The following is a 19936-nucleotide window of genomic DNA, read 5'->3' as shown; positions in this document are numbered from 1 at the left end:
TGTTTCCTGACAAGGTATATTGCTTCCCTTTGGTTAGAATGAGCCTGATGCTTTTTAATAAAGGTCATGTGAAAAGTCAGGGTGTATCTGTTAATAGAAAGAATCGGGGTTATCTTGCTTTTAGAATCTGACCATAGATGTGCAGTGATTGTGCTTCCTGAACCCCAAATCATCATATATAGTCTGTCCAAGGATTTGGGGACCACTTCAGAGGTATTTTAATCATCTGTGGGGTCAACAGAGTAAAATTCTTTCTCGTTACACATTTTCAGATGTGGAAGTATATTTCAATTCCTCATACATGTAATGTCACTGTCAAAAGAAATAGGATCAACTGGAGGAGAATTCAGACAGGTCGCTTACCCACTGAATCCAAAGGAGGAGCATAGACCCTTAAGAGAGGTCTAATTATTTTTATTCAGCCAATTATTTTTCCCCCATGTTTAAAAATCAGTTTTATTTCCTTTCCTAAATATGTCTTCATTTTTTTGAGCCAATTACTTTAAGGCAGTGATTCTCAAAGCATGGTCCTGATGATCCGCATTGGCTTTGCCGGGCGTTTGTTAGATATACAGATTCTGAAGCCTGCTGAGCCAGGAACTTTGCAGGTAAGGCCCAGGATGCTGTTTTAACAAGTGTTCCAGGTGATTCTGATACACTATAACACTTGAGAACCACTGCTCTACAGCAGCAGTCTTAATCTTAAGCACATTTGTCAATATATGCAGCAGAAATTTAGTGAGCAACTACATCTACAGTACTAGGTGTGAGGTTTGTGTTTCCTTTAGAAAAGAGATCAAGACTTCTCAAGGTCACCTGAGACCATTTAGATTCCTGGGGAGAGGGGCTGCGAGGGTAGGGAAGAAAACCAAATGAAAGATTTGAGAGAAAAAAAGAGAAAGCTACACAACAAAACCAAATATGATAACTGTTTCACTATGGTAACTATGCAGTAAGAGTACACATATGAGGGGAAAAAATCTATTGAAGGAGGCAACATTGCCTGGTACTAATGAGGCAACATGGCAATATGACTTTATAACTGGTTTGGCTGGAAAATTATTGATATCACCTCCTCCCAACTTTTGTCTTGAAAACAGCGTCTTAATTTCATAAACACGTTATCCTTAAAAAAAAAAAAAACTGAAAGACAAACTCATTGATGTTTCTCTCTCTGGGCAATCTCATGACATTATGTAATTTTAGTACAGATAAATGCTAAATGGGTACATTACACCAACAGTTTGTTCCTTGATTTCTAATATCTTCCTTGTTTCCATAACTTCTTGTTTTTAATTGTTGAGTTAGAGACTAAGAGGATTCTGTTAGAGTAAAAATTTGTATAATATAACTTTGAGTATTGTTAGTCTAAATGGGTGTCAGTCATCTTGAAAGAAAACTAGAGGATAGGAATACTGTAATAGTAAACTACCCTAACGCTAAACTTTCTAAAGCAAAAACCTTTCCTTGAATTTTTAACCCAAAAGATCCACACTATAGGCACATAATTCTACAGATTACCTGCAATAAAAATGGGTCATAGGAAAAAAAATATCTAAATGGATTGTTTTCATAAGGAATTGGCATTTACACCTTTTCAAAAAAAAAAACCTTTACTAAGTAAGATCTTACTTATTCAAAATTTGTAGCTCTGCATACTGTCCAGACTTTCTGCTTTTGCAACATCTATTAAAATTGGAAGTGGCTATAAAAATTGAAGTGTAAGCAACATTTGAAACGGAAAGAAAGCTCAATACAGCAAACTTTCCAAATAGTGCTTGTCTACTTTTAACATAGTGTCAGAGAAATTATTTGTAACTTGGAAATAAAAGGAAATTACTGGATATTTTTTCAAAGCAGTGCTGAATTGACTTTCTACTGATGGCCTATTTTATAACTCTGTTGGGCCAGAGGTTAACTTTCAGATTTTTGTTGAGCAGAGACAAATAATTTCTGTCCAGTGAAAAAAATAACCTAAGGTTACAGTTTATTGCCCTCCTGAACATTAATCAATTTTGTATCTAAACCAACAATCTTATCCTAACATTTCTTTATAAATTGCCAATTGATATTTAGTTTTACAAATGCCCTTTGAACTGGTTTTAACACCTTACTGGTTCCTTCATTAAATAATTAGTTGAATAAAACCATGGCCATGTATTCATTTTATATTTGCATTAAAGTTATGATTTTGCCTTTTTGAAAATTATACTTTAACAATAGCGAACAATCATTTTTTTTTTATTCATCCAAATAGCTCAGAAGCTATTAGTTAAGTAATATTTCCAAGTCACTCAATAAGGTGTTTTTAAAAAAATCTTAGAAAGTCATGAAATTGATTCTACAAAATATTCCAAATTTCAACTTGCCATCATTTCTCTCCATTAATATGAATTAATGAAGTTTTGTTGCCTCAATATAGCTAATGATCATCTGGATGTTATATGTGTGTGAGTGTGTGTGTGTGTGTGTGTGTGTGTGTGTGTGTGACAGAGAGAGAGAGAGAGTGAGAGAGAGAGAGAGAGAACCTGTGATGTGTTCTTTTGTTGTGATGCCTAAAATTACATGTACAGGTTTTTAAAAAATTAAACAACAGTATCAAATGCATTCTTCAAGATAACCAAGATCGTGGGAGAAAATAGGCTGTAGTACAAATAACTGAGATTGTATCTATCATGTGACATGGGGAACTTTTAAAGTGCAGCATCAGTATCAGGATGCAAGAATACAACACCAGGCATGCAGGTTCTGTCAATTCATTCCTGAATCGCAAGCCAACATCACGCCAGCTGCTGAATGAAAACCAAGTCTTACTTAGCTGCTTCTGATGCTTCCCTCAGTTCTTCATCCAGTCTGCATGAGCAAAAATTATCAGTGTAGGAAAAAAAAAAAAAGAAGAAGAAGCAAGCAGAGCATGAGAGAGTCACCCAGCAAAGCAGAGCCAAACATATGTGGAGTATATGTGCTTTTAAAAACTATCTTCTGGAGCACTGAGACACACTCCTTCAATTAAATATGGTGTTATTTCCTCCCATTCAGGGATTATGCCTGTTTACTTTGCAAGTTCCTTCATAAAGCTAGATACAAAAGTTGCAAGGACATCAGAAACATGCAGGCTCAATAAAGCTGGAAACATCACATGAGTCTGTTGACTACAGTTGAAGTTAGCTTGCAGCCTGCGCCAAGTCAGGGATGTATTGGGCTTAGTAGGTTTCAGTTGCAAATTAGGTTGACCTCAACAGCTTTACACACAAGACAAAGACGGGGAATGGCATACACAAGAGACTGACACAAGGACCTCTTGCCCTGGAAGCATGTTGAGGTCACCCACAAGAAAGACACTGGTGTACACACACAGAGGGTCCAGTGTGAATTGTAGGTTAGGAGATTTTACCTCACACTTCTCTTATAAGATCTCTCTTCATCGTACCTTACGAGATAAAAAACGAATGCAGTGAGGAACACAAACCAACAGATGAAAGAAATGACAAGTAAATGTTTTAAAGAACAGTCAAACCATGACAGAAAAAGCCTGCCCAAATATTAAATCAAATTGCCTTTTGGAAGAAATCTTATTTTCTTTAGACATAATCAATGATTTAGAATTTATAATTCTATACAGCCAATCCTCATTATTTGCAGATTCCATGTTTGCAAATTCGCCTACTTGCTATACTTTATTTGTAACCTGAAATCAATAATCGCAAACATTCATAGTGGCAAAAAAAATTGAGTCACCTTATGAGCACGTTTCCAGCTGAGCTTAAACTAAGCAAGGCTGTATCTTCTCGCTTCAGCTCTCATACTGTAAACAATGTCCTTTCTACAGTCTAGTTAGTGCCATAAATACATGTTTTTATTTTTTTTTTGTATTTTGCCATTTAAAATAGGCCCCAAGCATAGCGCTGAAGTGCTCTCTAGTCATGCTGAGCAAAAGAGCGCTGGGATGTGCCTCACAGAGAATATATGGTGTTAGATAAGCTTTGTTTAGGCACGAGTTAGAGTGTGGTTGGCCATGAGTTCAATATTAATGAATCAACAGTATGTATCAAATAAGGAATCTTTAACACAGAAAAACACATAAAACACGATTAGATATTAATTGGGTGACAAAAATGTGACCAGAGGCTCGCAGGAACCGAACCCTGCTTTTCCCCTATAAACAACAGTTCAGTAGTCAATATTTGGTGGTCTAAAAATCACTGCTACAAATAACAAGAATCAACTGTAATCAGTGATTAAAAATTTGACCCTAGATTGGTCAAGTTTTTCTTCCATTAAAGCCCTTTTATGACAGGTTCCATCCTGTCTTGGGATTGGCTGAGATCAGATCCTCTGAATGTTATTCAGTAATAAGAAGGAGCTATGGCTTTTATCAATTTGAAAATGGCATAACATGAAAATGAGGCAATGAGGGCTAGTAGTAACAGAAATGGTGGGAAGATGACCACAGGAGGTGGATTTCGAAAGATGGGAGATAACATGGATACATGAGGAGGACATGCATGGTTGTAAATTTCTTCCTCCAGAAGAAAATCTTTCCAAATGGAACCCTTCCTCCCCAAGTAACTTTTCGCAAATGGAGCCCTTGAAAACCGGTGGGTGTGGATGAATGAAAAGTGCCTTGGGCACATTTAACTTTTCAGTTAGACTTTCCTATATGACAGTGGGTCTCTAAAAGCAACATGCTTATGATAAATAACATTCTAGATTACCAACTTTGTACCAGTGGGCTTTCTGAATACTTTATGTACCTTGTTCTCATTCGGTCCTCAGGACCACTCCATGAATTGCGCCTTATTTTCTCATTATACTTGATGCTGAAGCTGAGACTCAGAGAATTTTAATAAGTTACCTGAAGTCTCAGAGACATTGAAAGGAAGGCAGAAAAGTTTAAGTCTAATGTCAAGCCTGCAAAGCCCATTCTCTTTTTTTTTACAACAGCCAAACCACAGAAGCATTTCCGTGTTTACCTAGAGTGTGGACAATGCTCATTTCTACTGGAAAAGGAATGTCCCTGTCACCTTTTGCAGAGAGAGACAGTATCGTCGGAGGTGGGTGCTCCAGTACTTTTTTTATTTAAAGAGTTGGAGTGTTTTGAAGATGGATGCATCTTTTTGAAACAGCAGGCCAGAGCTGTGAGGTATGCTGGCTACTATAGGAACCCTGTGAAGCTAATGAGGATGCAAGCCATTGCTAGGACCTTCTGCACACTCTGCTTGAGCCAAATCAGTATCCTGGGTTCAGGCCTGATATTGGGATGTAGAAAAACCAAATACATCTACTCCTGAGCTTTAACTTTATGTAAATACTTTAAAAGAGGTGAAGGAAACTACTAGAAAAGGGCATGGGAATTTTGGTGCCAGGCTGACTCAGAATTGAATTCTAGGTTCATCTTTTCCTTGCTCCTACTTATAGTTCACATAATCAACTTCTCTTTACTAAGTCCTCCTCCCGTAGCTGTAAATGATATACAGAGAACACTTCTGTGCCCGGCACAGCATAGATACACACTAAGTGGGAGTCCTTTTCTTCCCGTTTTTGTGCCTTTTTCTTTTTAAGTGAGGGCTCTTTTTCCGGGGTGCCCACACGGGGAAGTCCCTTTTGTTATCGAACATCTGGAGGAAGACTAGGTATCCTTGTTTATGTTCTTTGAACTGATGGTTACCTTCCTTTCAATGTTAATCAAATAAAAAACTAGTGAATCAGACATAGAGAAAGAAAAACACAATCCACAGAACACAATGGTTCTTTGCAACAATGAACCACATAGGAGCGTTCACTCTCCAGAATCTGTGGTTTTAAGTTCCAGCTCTAAGTGGTTGTTCAGTTAGCTTTTACTCTTATTTTTGTAGGGTAATCATCCGACCTTCAGTATCAATGCCGGTGCATTATTACCCTGTGCTGAGTAAGGAAACGTTCCTATGTCTTATTTTTCACCTGAAGGGAGCTAGGAAGAAAAGGGATTTAGAAGAAAACAGAGGAAGGGTCATTTTTTTCTCTTTTTCTAGGGTCATGCAGATAAATTACTTTACATAAGGCAAGAAAGCAATCCAAGCGCTCTCACACCCTATTGTGTCTGTGTAGAGTGAGAGGCCAAGTAACAGATGTACTGATTAAGGTTAAATTTATGCTTTCTCCAAAATGGTAGTAAAATCCAAAGTGAAAATGAGCACTAATCAATAATTCCAAGAGAAGATTATGTGACAATGTAAAAGAAGTTGTAAAAGAACAGAAGAGTTATCTATGAATTATAAGAAAAATATATATATTTATTGGAGAAAATTTAACGTTTGTCTTAAATATTTAAGAAATTAGTTATTTTCCAATCTCCTTCTCCAAACATGCAATATTTCTTACCACGTCTTTGAAACCATCAGGACTTACTTGATGATGCTCTCTGGAATATGGATGCAATCCATGGGGATCAGCTCGCTGAGTTCTGATAAGGTACTGACATATTTAATTTTACTGCTGAATTTGGAACTAAAAAAAGAAAAAAGAAGAAAAAAATATTATTATTCCTTGCTCTTTCATCCCTCCTCAGGCCACTGCGTCTTTCTGAAAATCCTGTTCTCCACGTACTTATCACCTTGGCCCAGCACTCTTAGTAAGAAAGAAAGGCCACCTTATTTGAGTAGTATGGGCCAACCACTCTTTTAAGTGATTTATATATATTAACTCATTTATTTCTTATTATAGTCGAGTGAGGTAGGCAGTATAATTATCCTTTTTAAAGATTAGGAAACAGAGACACAGGGAGGTAAGTACTCACCATCAGTAAGTGGCAGAGCCAGGATTTAAACCTGGGCAGAGTCCACACTCTTGATCACACATCCTGTGGCCTCCCAGTGGTTCCTGCCACTCTGCATTACCATTGGTTTATGGTTTATTTGGTCGCTTATTTGTTTTTAATGAACAAAAATGTTGTCATTTGTTCTTTTGGAATCTCCCACAAGGTTAATATATTTTTAAAGTATATGTAAAGTCATTTTCCTTGTTTTAGTTTTATTTTAAGTATTTTAAAACTTTTTTGTAACGTGCTAGTTTGAGAGTTCATTCCAGATGAACCAACATTCAAAAACTGTTCCAGTGACTGGATTTGAATCACAAACAGCTTTCATCTAAATGTTATTTTAGATGTGTGTAAATGCATAGAAAATAACTTGGAAGGAGACCACTGAAACTGATTAGGAAATTTGCCTCTGGGAAAGGTTAGTTAGAAACAGGAATTGGTAATTGTTGGTCTTATCAGTAATGATTGGATATTTTATCAGAACACATTTCTCTATTACTAGTGTAATTGCAAACTAATTTTAAATATGTATCATTCCACTTGAATGGGAACTTGGTCAAGCATCAGATTTCCTTGGATGGTTTCAAATTAAAAGACAACTCTCCCACCCCCCTACCCCAGTCTACTGGGATAGAGCTGAGCGGCATGCCTGCCAACTGTGTAGCCTTCTGTTCAACTACTATGCATTCTAGCAGGAAGCTTTTTCAAGGTCATGTCTCTATACATTTATCTTTCACATTTACTTAACAGTTTTGACTCTGAGTCGCTGACTGTGACTTGTAACAACTACTCTCCAGTCACTTCTAGCCCTCCTGTTAAGTCTTGAGTAAACACACACTACCAATGAGAGGCTACATTAGACCTCTTCCTTCCTCCAGAGTTTTTGAGCTAAATTCAGGCTTTGATAAAAGAAGAGTGGATGGAATGAGAGGGAAGAAGTAGTCATGCAAGGGGGTACCTCCATCTCCAGTGTTACATTCACAGGAATGTAGTTCTCTAAACATGTTCTCTCCTTGGTGTATTTGTACCTGATGTTTCCTCTACCTGGTTTTAGCTAGCCAGTCCTATTAGCTCTTGAAAACTCGCCTTGAAGGCTCATTCTTCTGGAAAGCCTCTATTGACACAGATTCTCAGTCTCCACTCTCCACCTGTTACCCTAAAACTCACCTCACGTTGAGTTATCACCCTTCACAGTGCTTCAGTTGTACCCTGTATTATAATTGTGTATTGTCTGCCTATGTCTGCTTCGTGCTCCTTTAGGACAGCAATTTAGCTATTTAATTTCTCAATCTCCAGCACCTAATCCAATGCTTGGCACAAACAATTCATTTTTAAAAAGGAATCTGCCATATACCTCTCTCATACGTGCTACCTTGTAGCAATTTACTTGCAGTTTCGACCCTGGCTGTGTCCTGTGAACAACCTTCCTCTTCATATAGTTACTTTTTGCTCTCCTGATAAGTCTTGGGTGAACACATACTACCAGCAACCTACAAAACAGACCTACAATACATTTTGGTAGCTTCTTCTGTCAGGTGTAAAAGTTGGTTACCCTGATGTAAATAGACTTAGAAAGGGGATCTTTAAAGAGGGTCTTAACATGATGAAACAGTAAATATAATGTGTAAGTACTTGAAACGTGTGTTCTTTAGAAATAGGCAGAAAATTGGGTTCAAAGCCTGAGTCTATCATTTATTGGCTGTGTTACCGTAGACCTGGGGTTGGCAAACTCTAGCCCGCAGGCTAAAACCAGCTTGTTGACTGTTTTTTATAGTCCTTGAGGTAAGAATCATTTCTGTGTATTTTAAATGGTTGAAAAAATATCAAAACAAGAATATTTTGTGACACAAACATTTTTTTAAAATTCAGTATTCATAAATCAAGTTTTACTAGAACACAGCCATATTTATTGTCTACATATTGTCTATGGCTGCTTCTACTCTGTAATGGCAGAGTTGGGTAGCTGTGATTGAGACCATATGGCCCACAAAACCTAAAATATTTACTATTTGATCTTTTACAGAGTGGTTTTCCTGGCTCTTGCTATAGGCAATTTATTTGACCTTACTGAACCTCAGGGTTTTTCCTATATAATGGAAATAGTAAACAGTACCTCCTTCAGACAACTGTTATGGGGTTAAATGAAATAATGCATGTAAGCACTCAATAAATGTAAACCATAACACTATTTGCTATAATTTTATTATTTTAATTATTATTATCATCTTGAAACTCCCTTCAATAAAGTTGAATTATAACCATTTTCAATATTCTTACAGTAACAAATATTTTGTTACTTATTAAGAAGAAACATTTGTTTTATAAGTATAAAAACTGAACTATTAAACAAACATCAATATCAATTCTAATGTTTACTTTTTACAAATTAAACTTTTTATAAGCTCTTCAGTATATATTGATTTCTATTCCTTTGTCAAAGTATTTGCTGCTTTTATTCAAATAAAATTTGTAATACCTTAAATAATATTTCATATTATTTTTGAAGGCAATTTAACATGGCATGTAAATAGCTAACCTTTGCCAAAGGAAAATTAAATTGAATTGTGCTACTCAATTGTTGAAAGTAGAAAACAGGAATGCTAAATAATTATAAGTGAACACTGAAAAAAATACGGTAGAATCTGGAAGGCACAGTAAAGTTTATGTAAAAATGAAAAGGGGGATTTTAACCTATAAATTTTTTCTCCAGTAGTGAAGTTACTAGAAATTTTCTTAGGGATTCATCAATAACTTTGAGGCAGAAAAATTTCAATTTATCTAATTTGTATCCTGATGTTAGGCAAGACTTTATTTTATGGTATTTTTAAAGTACTCTAGAAAAGATATAGACTGCCTCATGCATTTAGCTGTTTCAAGTCTTTCTATGTTATGACGCATATCTGACTTTTATTTGCATCCGCAAAATGTAATGTTATATAGCATCTAGCACAACACACTGAACTGAACTGAATTGAAACCAAGAATCCTCATGGAAGATCAAAACAAAGCTCTCGAAATGGCTGCCGCGACTTTTTACCTAACCTTGGTGACCTATATGGTATATGAGTATGTTCAGCAGAAATAGAACAATTAAGACATGGCTCCTGTTTCTGTCGTTGGCTTGTCTTTGTATTCTCTTGTCATGTTACTCTACCTTTTCTAGTCTCTAAAAAATACCATGTATCACTTTAACAGCATTTTCTATTCCTTTTTGTAATGTGACATGGAAACCCATTACTTCATCTTTTATGTTACAGCAACCAACATAGAGATCATGATTTATAATAAGGAGGGGAATATAGTTATGAAATAATGCTCACTCTTAATTAGAGTCTCTTGGTGGATAGTCCAAAGTATCTTTCCAGGAAAGGCAGAGATAAATATGTCTTCCTAAATAGCCTCTTAGTTTATGAATTCTTGTTTATAGAAAATGAATATATATATATATATATATATATATATATATATATATATATATATATATATATGATTTTAAAACTACTAATAGCACTTTTGCTACAACAATACTTTACAACAATTCCATACCTTATAAAAGGTCGTGTCACTGTAAGGATTGTTCTGATGAACCAAGATGGATGAACTATAATGAATGATTTCAAATTCTTCCGCAACCTATTTTGAAAAACAGAAATTACTCATAACCCATTTTTAGAGGGAATTATAACAGAAAGTATATCCCCAAATAAATATATATATAATATTAGAGAGTTCTAGACAAGTTACTATAATCAATAGGGAACGTATAGAAAAGTCACGATTCCTAAAATAAATGCTTTTTGATACATAATTTGAAACATATGATTCAAGTCTCATTTTCTGAGAATAAATGTAAAACAGAATGGTTGTATTCTTGGAGTCCATAAATCTATAACCATTGTGGCATATTTCTGTTTAACAATGCGTTTCATTTTTGTCAGCATTATCTTTACTATTTTGAAAAGAACAGTAACTTAATAGTAACAAGTAACACTCTTATTAGCAACTTAAACAATTTATATGCTCTCACTGAGCATTGGTGTCTTCTTACATTTAATGAAAGTAGTAACCATATATCATGTGGTTGCTTGGCTTTCATATTACTATTTTAATGCTCTTGGTTTTCAGGCATGATTTTCAGTATCAGTAACGTTATGAATGTTTGGACCATTACAAATTTTAGTTACTATAACAGGTTATTTGTGTGTTGTTATGTAAGGAGCCACATCTAAGGGGATGCCACACCTATCACAGACATCATAAACTTTTATGTTTATTATGACAATTTTCCTGTAGATGGCAATAACATGTTTTGTTCTATTAAAACCAGTATGGATAAAAGTAAAGTAGCTTAACAAAGGGGTACCCAAAGGCACCATATGAGCTAGTAGTTAACTTGAATTAATAATAAATGTCAAAATAAGAGCACAACAGTTCTCCAAATCACAATAGGGCCAGTCACACAAACAGCATCAAAATCACGTGACACCAGTAAAGAATCGTGGGTATTTGTTTTATCAGCCCAAATTGCACCTCCATGTGGCAATACCATATGCATAGTTTAAAATAGACCTCGTCACCAGGTTCAAGATAACAACATTTAACAAAATCTGGGGAGAATTTGCTTTAACTCAGATTTGGGACACCAAGTAACTCTTCCAATATTTTTATAATTTACTATCTCAGCTGTGCATAATTCAATGCTTCTAAAATGTGATTGCATTTTTGGTAGGTTAAAAGGGAATTAGAAAAAGTCAAAATAGGGATTAAATAGTGGAGTTCACCTACCGTCTGTCAATCATCTGGTAGCATTTCTTCATCCAGCCCAGCCCTGGCATCTTCCGTCTTGGGGTTGCACCATTCAAGTACACAATCATATAATCTTCAGCTACCATCAACTCTAAAGTGCTTATTACATATCTGATCATAGGAAGGAAGAGGTCTGTTTTCAGTTCCTACACGAAGCACTTCATCGTATTTATACCATAATTATATAACAGTTAAATAACAGGGTATATGGCATTTAAGAATGGTTATGCATATTACCTCTTCACCTTGAGAAGAATGCGCTTACCTAAGATAATTTCTCTGAGAGTACTGTTCATTTATCTGTCCATTTATCTTTTTTTAAAAATGCAGGGACACTTGAAAAATGTGTGGGTAAGAAATCTGACTTTCAAAAATGTCAACAATGTTATCAGATACTAAGGGCAACTCAAATAAAATAAGAGCAGATATAAATGAAGTCAGGTTATCATTAGTTGACTAAGAACATGTTATCGGGGAACAAATATAACACTTCACCCAAAGGAAATGTTACAGAATTTTAAAATGCAGGCTAAACTATGTTTTGTTTTCAATCCATTTTGCTGAAAAAAAAGAGCAACCTTAAAGGTTTTAGTTTCTTGAGCAATGTTCCTTGACAGAGATTTCACTGACTTTTTATCAGAGGCTTAGAATATTCTACATCATTTATTTCCTTTTATTAAAGATGCTTATCTGCCACACATGCCCACAAACATGAACTCAAAGCACTTTGTCATAAGTATCACTCACAGGAAAAGATTTTCCATGACATAGTGGTAATCCGCCCGACTGCTGTCTGGCAGAAAACAGGCGGCAAACACAATGATGGCATTTAGGCCATCCCCATAGTATCCTGGGGGACAAACAAAAAGACATTTGTAATCAATTGAAAACTTTTAACAAAACAATATTTAACCTATTAACCAAGGACAAATCTGGAAGCCTTGGCAAGGGTGTGGATGGGGATGTAATAGATACAGCTTTAAGGGAGTTTTATACAGACTATACTTAACTACATATGCATCTAATTATCTTCCGGTGGTTAACATGTATGTTATATAGTGTTTTAAATATAGAGTGTGAATATATTTGCATATATAGAGTATCTATATATTATGGATGATTACATATATGTTGTACATAGTCGTGAATGGGATGTATAATTGTTTAAGTTATCAAAGGATGCGGGGGCAATACTTTTTGACTTAAGGGTTGCTAATTTATATATTACAAAAACTAATTTACATAATACTTTTTTAATAGCTAAGAAAGAGGTTCTGATTAATCCTTTTTAGCTCTTTTTAGTTTTAGTTTGAAGGGAAAGGGAAAGTTTAGTCACTGAACTACAATATAATCTCAGACACACACACTCCAGTGATCAGATACTGTGGAGTAGACAAGTAAACCACCTTTATTTTGATTTAGATAACTGGTGTACTTGCTTGTAGTGTCCCTGGGATCTCCGGATTCAACAGACAGTGCAGGGAAACATGGAAAGTTCTGCCCAGGCACAGAATAATTGAACACAGAATTCAGAGGTTAGTCTCTTAGAGAAAGGGGCAAACTCAAGAAAGGTTGGTCTGGTTCAAGCCTGCCTCTCTTTGAGTTTTAGGAAAATATGTGCTTTTGGGAAAACCTGAGAATTACTTCCTGGTTACATAGTGAGGGTGGGGTGGGAGGGTGGAACTGCTATTTGCAAGTGGTGGTGAGAAAATAGGAAGTGGAAGGTGCAGACAAGTGTGGTCATTGAACCTCCAAGGGTCAAGGAAATTGTAGAGGTATCAGGACATTTAATCCACTTTTGAAAGTTCTGCTCCATCCTTTAACCAAGCGCTGTGTTCCCTTAGAGTTCATCTTTGAAATTCATGGCAGTGGTTGATCAGATCCCCAGTTTTGTGTATGGAATCTCATGTGTCTTCCAGACTTAAAAACGGAAACAATGTACTGTATTTTCATTTTTTTATATCCCCTTTCAAACACTTACAATTTTTGCCATATAACATCGTTCTAGATTTCAGAGTCATTAAGTAGAGATTTCCTCAACACTTCGTGTAGGAGGGCAGGACACACCCTCAAAGCCTGACCCAGCCATGTCAGAACTCAGTGTGTTTCATTCTTTCAGAACTCTAACTACCCCTCTGATGATGACAGGGCAGTAAAATACTGGCTGGATATAGATTTGGATAGCCTTAACTCTTGAAAAGCAGTTTAATAAGATGTTCTCTACAAAGCGAAAGTATGACTCTACCACAAAAGAGGTGGGGGATGACAGTGATACCAACTAAAAATATACCAAATTATGGGTTCGTGTGTATTACTGATTTGAGGTTCTTGTAGACAGTGTTTCCACTACATATCCTAGAAGATGCTACCTATGTAAATATACATCTGATGCAACACATGTGTGTGACACAGGATTGCAGTAGCTTCCCTCTGGACTTTCTGCTTTAATTCCATATTTTCCAATATGTTGGTATTTACCAACTTCTTTTTAGAATGCAATATGAAGGAAAATGACAGAAGAAATATATTTTAATACAGGAAGTATTTGTTCCTCTGAACAATTTCATTGAAGAAGCTTTATAACGAAATGGAAATCCATAAAGGATAAGGTGGCTTAGCTCCACTAATACTACACCAGAAAGGTATGCAGTTCAGACTCAGCACCATGGAAAAGACTGAGTTCACTAAAAGAGACAATAGACATAATGGATCCAACTTAAACACAAGTCAGAAAACAGCTTTGCAAAAGCATCTTGCTAAATGTAGCTTTCTAAATGTCTGGCTCCAGGGTGTCAGAACAGTTTTAAGATCCCGACTGCTCAGTTACTTCGATTTCTTTTTCTGTTTCTGAAAATTTCCTAAGAAATTTTTTTAAAAGGAAAGCCTGAGGTTTAGAAACAGTACCTCAGACATCTTCTTCAATGGCAAGTCAGCTCTGTGTGTCAGTGCTATCTGTCCTTGGAATGCTGGAGTGTCCCGTTCACTCCAGGTCATTTAGCCAAATGAATACTTAAGGATCAGCTTACCACTTTTCAATCATTGTCAAACTCAGGAATGTCTTTTTACATAAAAACTACTGAAATGTACAAACGCAAAGATGGCTTTTTGTACTTTGGAGCAGAGGAACTGTAGGATGGGAAGAAAAGAGAGAGGAAGACAACAGGAGAGGAGGAGATGTAAGTAAGGAACTGGACGTCAAAGATTTCCTCATGAAAGTTTTCCTGCTAAATCAAGAGCTGGTGCCATCATTGTCAGGCTTTGGAAATAGTTCACGTAGCAATTGCTGACCAAGTGCAATAACCAGAACGAGTCAGGTCATTCACTTCTTGTCCCTTGAAGATGCCCTCACGGGGGTCAGCTAACCTAATTTCTACTCTAAATATGCAGCCTCCTGAAATGAAGTTGCCTGTTGGCAACTGCACGATTCGTTTCAAGTCTGGTTTTCCAAAAACGTGCATTTTATTAGACTCTCTTCTCAATAACTGTGAGGTGAATTCATGGCATGTGTGCTTGAGCAACCCACTGCCTCCGGAGCCCCTTGGAAGCAGTGATGCAGACCTTACCTGAGGCAGGACAAACAGACATGAAAGGGACGTAACACAAGTTTGCTGGCCAGCAAATGGAATGGAGACAGAAGGAAAGATGTCACAGGCGCAACCAAAACATACACACACACATACACCGGCCTGCAACTCTTCTCCTCATTCTTTCCCGGATAATTTGTCCAGCAACACTGCAGAGGTTACCTGAATCTCCTATAATGAAATAAGAGAAGTAAAAAAAAAAAAAAAAGAAAGACAGAAAGAAAGGAAACTCCTCATTACATATTACAATGCTTTGGAGTGACTGTCCTTGGTCATTTAAATGTGATCTCTGCTTCAAGTTCAAAAAAGCCAGTTCTGGTTTCAGATGGATCCCATACTATTGGCTGATTTAAACAACCAAGACCTCTCTTTACTTTTTTATTTTAGCAGATGGCAGGAATAGTGCTCAGGGGCTCATGGGAGGTGACAGTGATTTTGAGATCACCCTCTTATGACTGATAAAGTCATTGAAGCCCAGATAAATTAAGTGATATACCAAAGTCATAGACTATTTAGTGACAAAGATGGTCTTCAACCCTGTTTTGTACACTGTGTACAGGGCTGTTGACAATAACTCATATAAAGTTCACCAAAGCTGAAGACTGAATTATTTGTCCAAATACTGCTCTCACACACTGATATTCCCAACTGGTATGGACACTTGGTAGGCCTTGTTTTTCAGTTAATTTATGCAGCTCTTTTAGTCATGCCCACACTCTCCCCCATCTTGAAGTTGTGCTGCACAGAGCACTATACCGTCGGTATTTTCCTATTGGCCCAGATGGGAAAACTTCCTTATAGCAAAACGTAAGACACCAAAACAAGATCTGCTTGTTCACTACAGTGTGCTGCTTTTTAAATGCTCATCAGAAGCCAGGATGACAAATTCAATAGATTGGTAACCAAGGAGCATTGTTTTAGCATCACTAAGGTCTAAGAAAGCGGTGTGAGCTTCCAATACAGAAGACAAAGCTTTGACAAATTTAGAAGTAACATCTGAACAATCTTTACTTACAGAGCACAGAAACTGTTCAGGGTGTAGGAAGAGGTGGCATCTTGCTAACGTTCCAGATGGGTACAGCCAGAGGCACACGCATGCAGGCCAGCGCCTGGGGGAGGCTGAGGCAGAGCTGGGTGAGGAAAGGGGACCTTCTCTTCCAAACAAACTGGACAGTCACACAGACAAAAACTGAGCTCACAACACAGAACGCAGAGGAGTAAATGCCAAGGGGTGTTAGGTGGCAGGGATGGAGGGCACAGCAAACCAGGTTATCCCCGAGGTGTCAGCTCCGTTTTCACAAGGAATGTGACAGGCAGAAGCAGGGGCTTTTTCTGACCCTAGTATGCTGCTGATAACACACCCTCGTGGCAACAGTGGATTCGGGCAACAGACCCACCTGCTCAGCCCATCTAACTTCCCTGTGGTGGAAAGAACACACAGGTGAGTCTGCTGGAGTCATGGGAGGCCTTAGGAGAACAGTGAGGCAGTGTGCCTGCTTTCTTCACAACAAAGGGGTTCTTAATTTAAGATCGGAGGGGTAAAATTTTATAGGGATTATCTGTTCTACATTTTTTGTACTTTCTAGAATGAGCACAGGCTAGTTTAATAGTCGGCCTTTGTTTGGTTTTCATTTCCCAAAAGCAAACAAATGAAAAATACCTGATGGGAGGTGCAAAGGAGGTGTGACCTGGGAAGATGTGAATGATGCTCAGGTTGTGGTTTTCATCACAACAAAAGGGTTGACTCTGGCCAGTTGTCTGTCACCTTCAGCAAGATTAGGCCAGCTCTCATCCTGAAGGGCTATGGGAAAAGTTTCCCACAGAGGAAGCTGTCCCCATGCCACAACAGCTATCACTGGGCCATGTTACCATTTCAGGTCAAATAGTGAGACAGGAAAACGGAAGGTCATGGATGAGGACACATATTGGCATGTGCCTTCACTGTCATGGTCGGACTCCCTGGGTGTCCGGATACTTACGTGGAGGTAGCAATGCATGGCATGGAAAGTATAAAATCTGCTGGTGGAAGGAAATTTGATTGTAAAAACAAAATGTCCTTCTGCTAGTTAGAAAACAAAAGCTACGCGTTTAATGTCATGCCCAGACGCTTATTTCTCTGTCCTTGTTAAGGAAGAGAGAACAACGATTGCCTTGTCAGCTTACACTTTTCTGGAACAGCTGAGTGGTTAGGGTGGTGCCTCAGGACTGCAGGAAAGGAGTGCATGCAGCAGAAAAATTAAAAAGCCGTTTATATTTTCTGAAGTTGACAACACTAAATGTGTTGCTTGTGCTCATCTGACTTTTTTGTGAATCCCAAATTAGTCAAGGCTCTGGAGCTCCAAGAAAGCATTGGAAATACAAAACACAGCTTTTCTCCCTCCGTTCTTCCCCATTAAGCAAATGGAGGGTGTCACTGGAACTGGCTTTTGTCAGGCATAGATGTCATGGAATTTACAGAAAAGCCAATTTCAGGTAGGTAAAAAATGACAAGCCTCAGTCTAAGAAGATTTCCTAAAACTTCTGAAGAGGATTCAAAAGACTGTTTTATAATTAGAAGCACCTCCAGTTCAGTTACCTTACTACAGGCTGTGGTGGTACGGACTCAAAAGCTATTTAGTTAAACCCTAAACCGACCTAAGTGAATTCTGAACAGAAATTATTAAATTAGACAACTATGGATTTCAAGAAATTTATGCAGAAAATCATAGCTATCCGATACGCAATGTGGAAAGCATTTCACATTGGAAAGTTATTTTTCCATAGAAGGCTTTCCAGTGTTAACTGAATCGAGTATGAGGTAATATACGTAGCTTTACAGTCCCCTGAACATTGATTGCCCAATAGAGTCTTTGGGATGTCATGCTGCAGAAAACCCTAGTTTCGTTTTCTAATAAAAAAAAAATATGGCTGCCCATTCCCCACTTCCCAGATTCACACCGAGCTTGACTACCTCCGTGAGAGATGACTCTCCTGTAGGGCTCAATGACCTTCATGTCAATCCGCTGCTCTTGTTCTCCAATCACCACTGTCCTCCACAACCGGTTGTCTTCGCGCTCCTCTTCTGCTGTATATTCTGGAATAGACTCTGACTCTTGGCCAGAATCTTTGTTGGCTGTAGGATCCTCTGGAAATGAAACATAGAGCAGGGCTGAAGGAGCAAGACCTTTACAGTTCAAGAAGTTCAACAACCAGCTGTTTCCTGGCAGAGTGAACTTGATGAATTCCCTGTTTTGTATAACTCTTATAGAGCTTAACACCATCCTGACCACATAAAAGACACTCAGTGAAGTCTATTACTGACAGAACAACCAAATCCATTGCTAAGGCCAAGCTGAGGGTGGGGATAGACACCGGGCTAGAGCTGCTTTGTGTCAGTAGTGGTCCAAGAGGGTATAGTCTGGTACCAATTCATCCTTGATCATACAGGTTGAAGACCGCAGGCCTGTCTAATGGGCTGAAAGGCTATTTATCAGACCTAGATAATCTGGTTTTCCTTGCACTACATTTCCTGGCTTATCCTGAGTGCCCAGAGTATTTTGGGGGCCCATAGCTTAGTATCTTGATGATATCGCTAGCCTAGATTCCTGCTCTAAGTCTCTTACAATGGAGCTGACCACCTTTCCCTGATGGGAGCACATTGGGCATAAATTTGATATTACTTCCTGTGGATTTTTCAAAAATATGCTACAGAAAGATTTTATAATAAACAAGAAACAAATAACTTTGTAGACCAGAAACATTCCAAGGCTAAGAATTCTCAAGACTCCTATCTGTGGGTACATAAGGCAATAAAAAAGCCCACTGAGCACCTTGGGGAGAAATTTACTTATCACTCTGGTGCATCCAGAAAAAGCAACCATGTTAAGACTTTTAAAGAATAAGTAGCAATTGTTTCCATTTTTCACTTCAAGTACTAGCAGAGTTTAACAACATTTAAGTAATTTGAAGGAAAAGAGTATTTATAACTTTCAAAATAATTTTGTGAGATATTATCATTCTTATCTTTTCATTCATGGGAAATGACCTTTGACTTACACTGTACTGTATTTGTATTATTTTTATGGGACTTTGATATAATAATAATAGCAATACTCTATGAAGTAGCTACCATGTATCAGATGCCGTAGTAGGTATTATAATAGCTATGACACAGAGACAAAAACTAGCTCTGAAGTAATTACTTCAGGTCACAGAGTTAGTAAGCAAACTCTTACCTTTTCTGCCCTTCTAAGCTATCACATTACACTTTGAATTTTACTATGAGACTGTGAAAGGAACTTGGGCTAAGAAAGTATACCTGAATTACTTTTAATATCCACCTCCACTCCACACTTAGCTTGGAAACCACCACAGAGTACTCAATAAAAATTTGGAGGATGAGTGGGTAAGTAAAGCTTGGACAAGCTCCTGGAAATACTGGTAATCTGTAAGGGAGCCACAACAAAGCCATTATGTTCCGGAAGATTCCACAAGGACGGAAAGCAGCAACCTTTGGCTTCAGATCAAGAACTGCAGTCAGGTGCAAATCCATCCATCTGCCTATGGAATCCCTTCCTGCTTCTCCCGTTCTACTTGGGTTAGGGCCCTTGAATGCTCATCTTAGCTCACTTCCCAGGACCCTATTTTCCATCTGGTCTGTGTGCCCTCAAAACTCTGGGCTCTGATGTGGGTTTGTCATTTGTTGTCCCTGTACACACATGCTCTCCCCTGCAATGAACTTAACATCCACAAACCCCTCTTCATCCTGCTT

The 19936-nt window shown here is 37.6% G+C and overlaps 1 protein-coding gene across 7 annotated transcripts in view; it reads right to left on the bottom strand.

The window, feature by feature from the left end:
• The window catches only part of PRUNE2 (prune homolog 2 with BCH domain), a 229750-nt gene that overhangs the window by 9259 nt on the left and 200555 nt on the right, over nucleotides 1-19936 (bottom strand). For 2 of the 7 annotated variants that reach the window (XM_088793194.1, XM_019736654.3), the window contains exons 12-18: nucleotides 18137-18310; nucleotides 12350-12452; nucleotides 11582-11713; nucleotides 10343-10429; nucleotides 6388-6486; nucleotides 3395-3430; nucleotides 2815-2853 (exon numbers count right to left, since the gene is read on the bottom strand). In XM_088793194.1, the coding sequence (XP_088649320.1) occupies nucleotides 2815-2853; nucleotides 3395-3430; nucleotides 6388-6486; nucleotides 10343-10429; nucleotides 11582-11713; nucleotides 12350-12452; nucleotides 18137-18310 (670 nt within the window). The remainder of the gene's footprint in view (nucleotides 1-2814; nucleotides 2854-3394; nucleotides 3431-6387; nucleotides 6487-10342; nucleotides 10430-11581; nucleotides 11714-12349; nucleotides 12453-18136; nucleotides 18311-19936) is intronic. The other 5 variants (XM_074330577.2, XM_074330575.2, XM_074330579.2 and 2 more) reach the window with 3 other exon arrangements.

This window comes from Rhinolophus sinicus, chromosome 16 (assembly GCF_057876585.1).
Source record: "Rhinolophus sinicus isolate RSI-liver-muscle chromosome 16, RSI-T2T, whole genome shotgun sequence".
Taxonomy (NCBI): Eukaryota; Metazoa; Chordata; class Mammalia; order Chiroptera; family Rhinolophidae; genus Rhinolophus; species Rhinolophus sinicus.
This window is presented reverse-complemented; position numbering and strand designations above follow the sequence as displayed.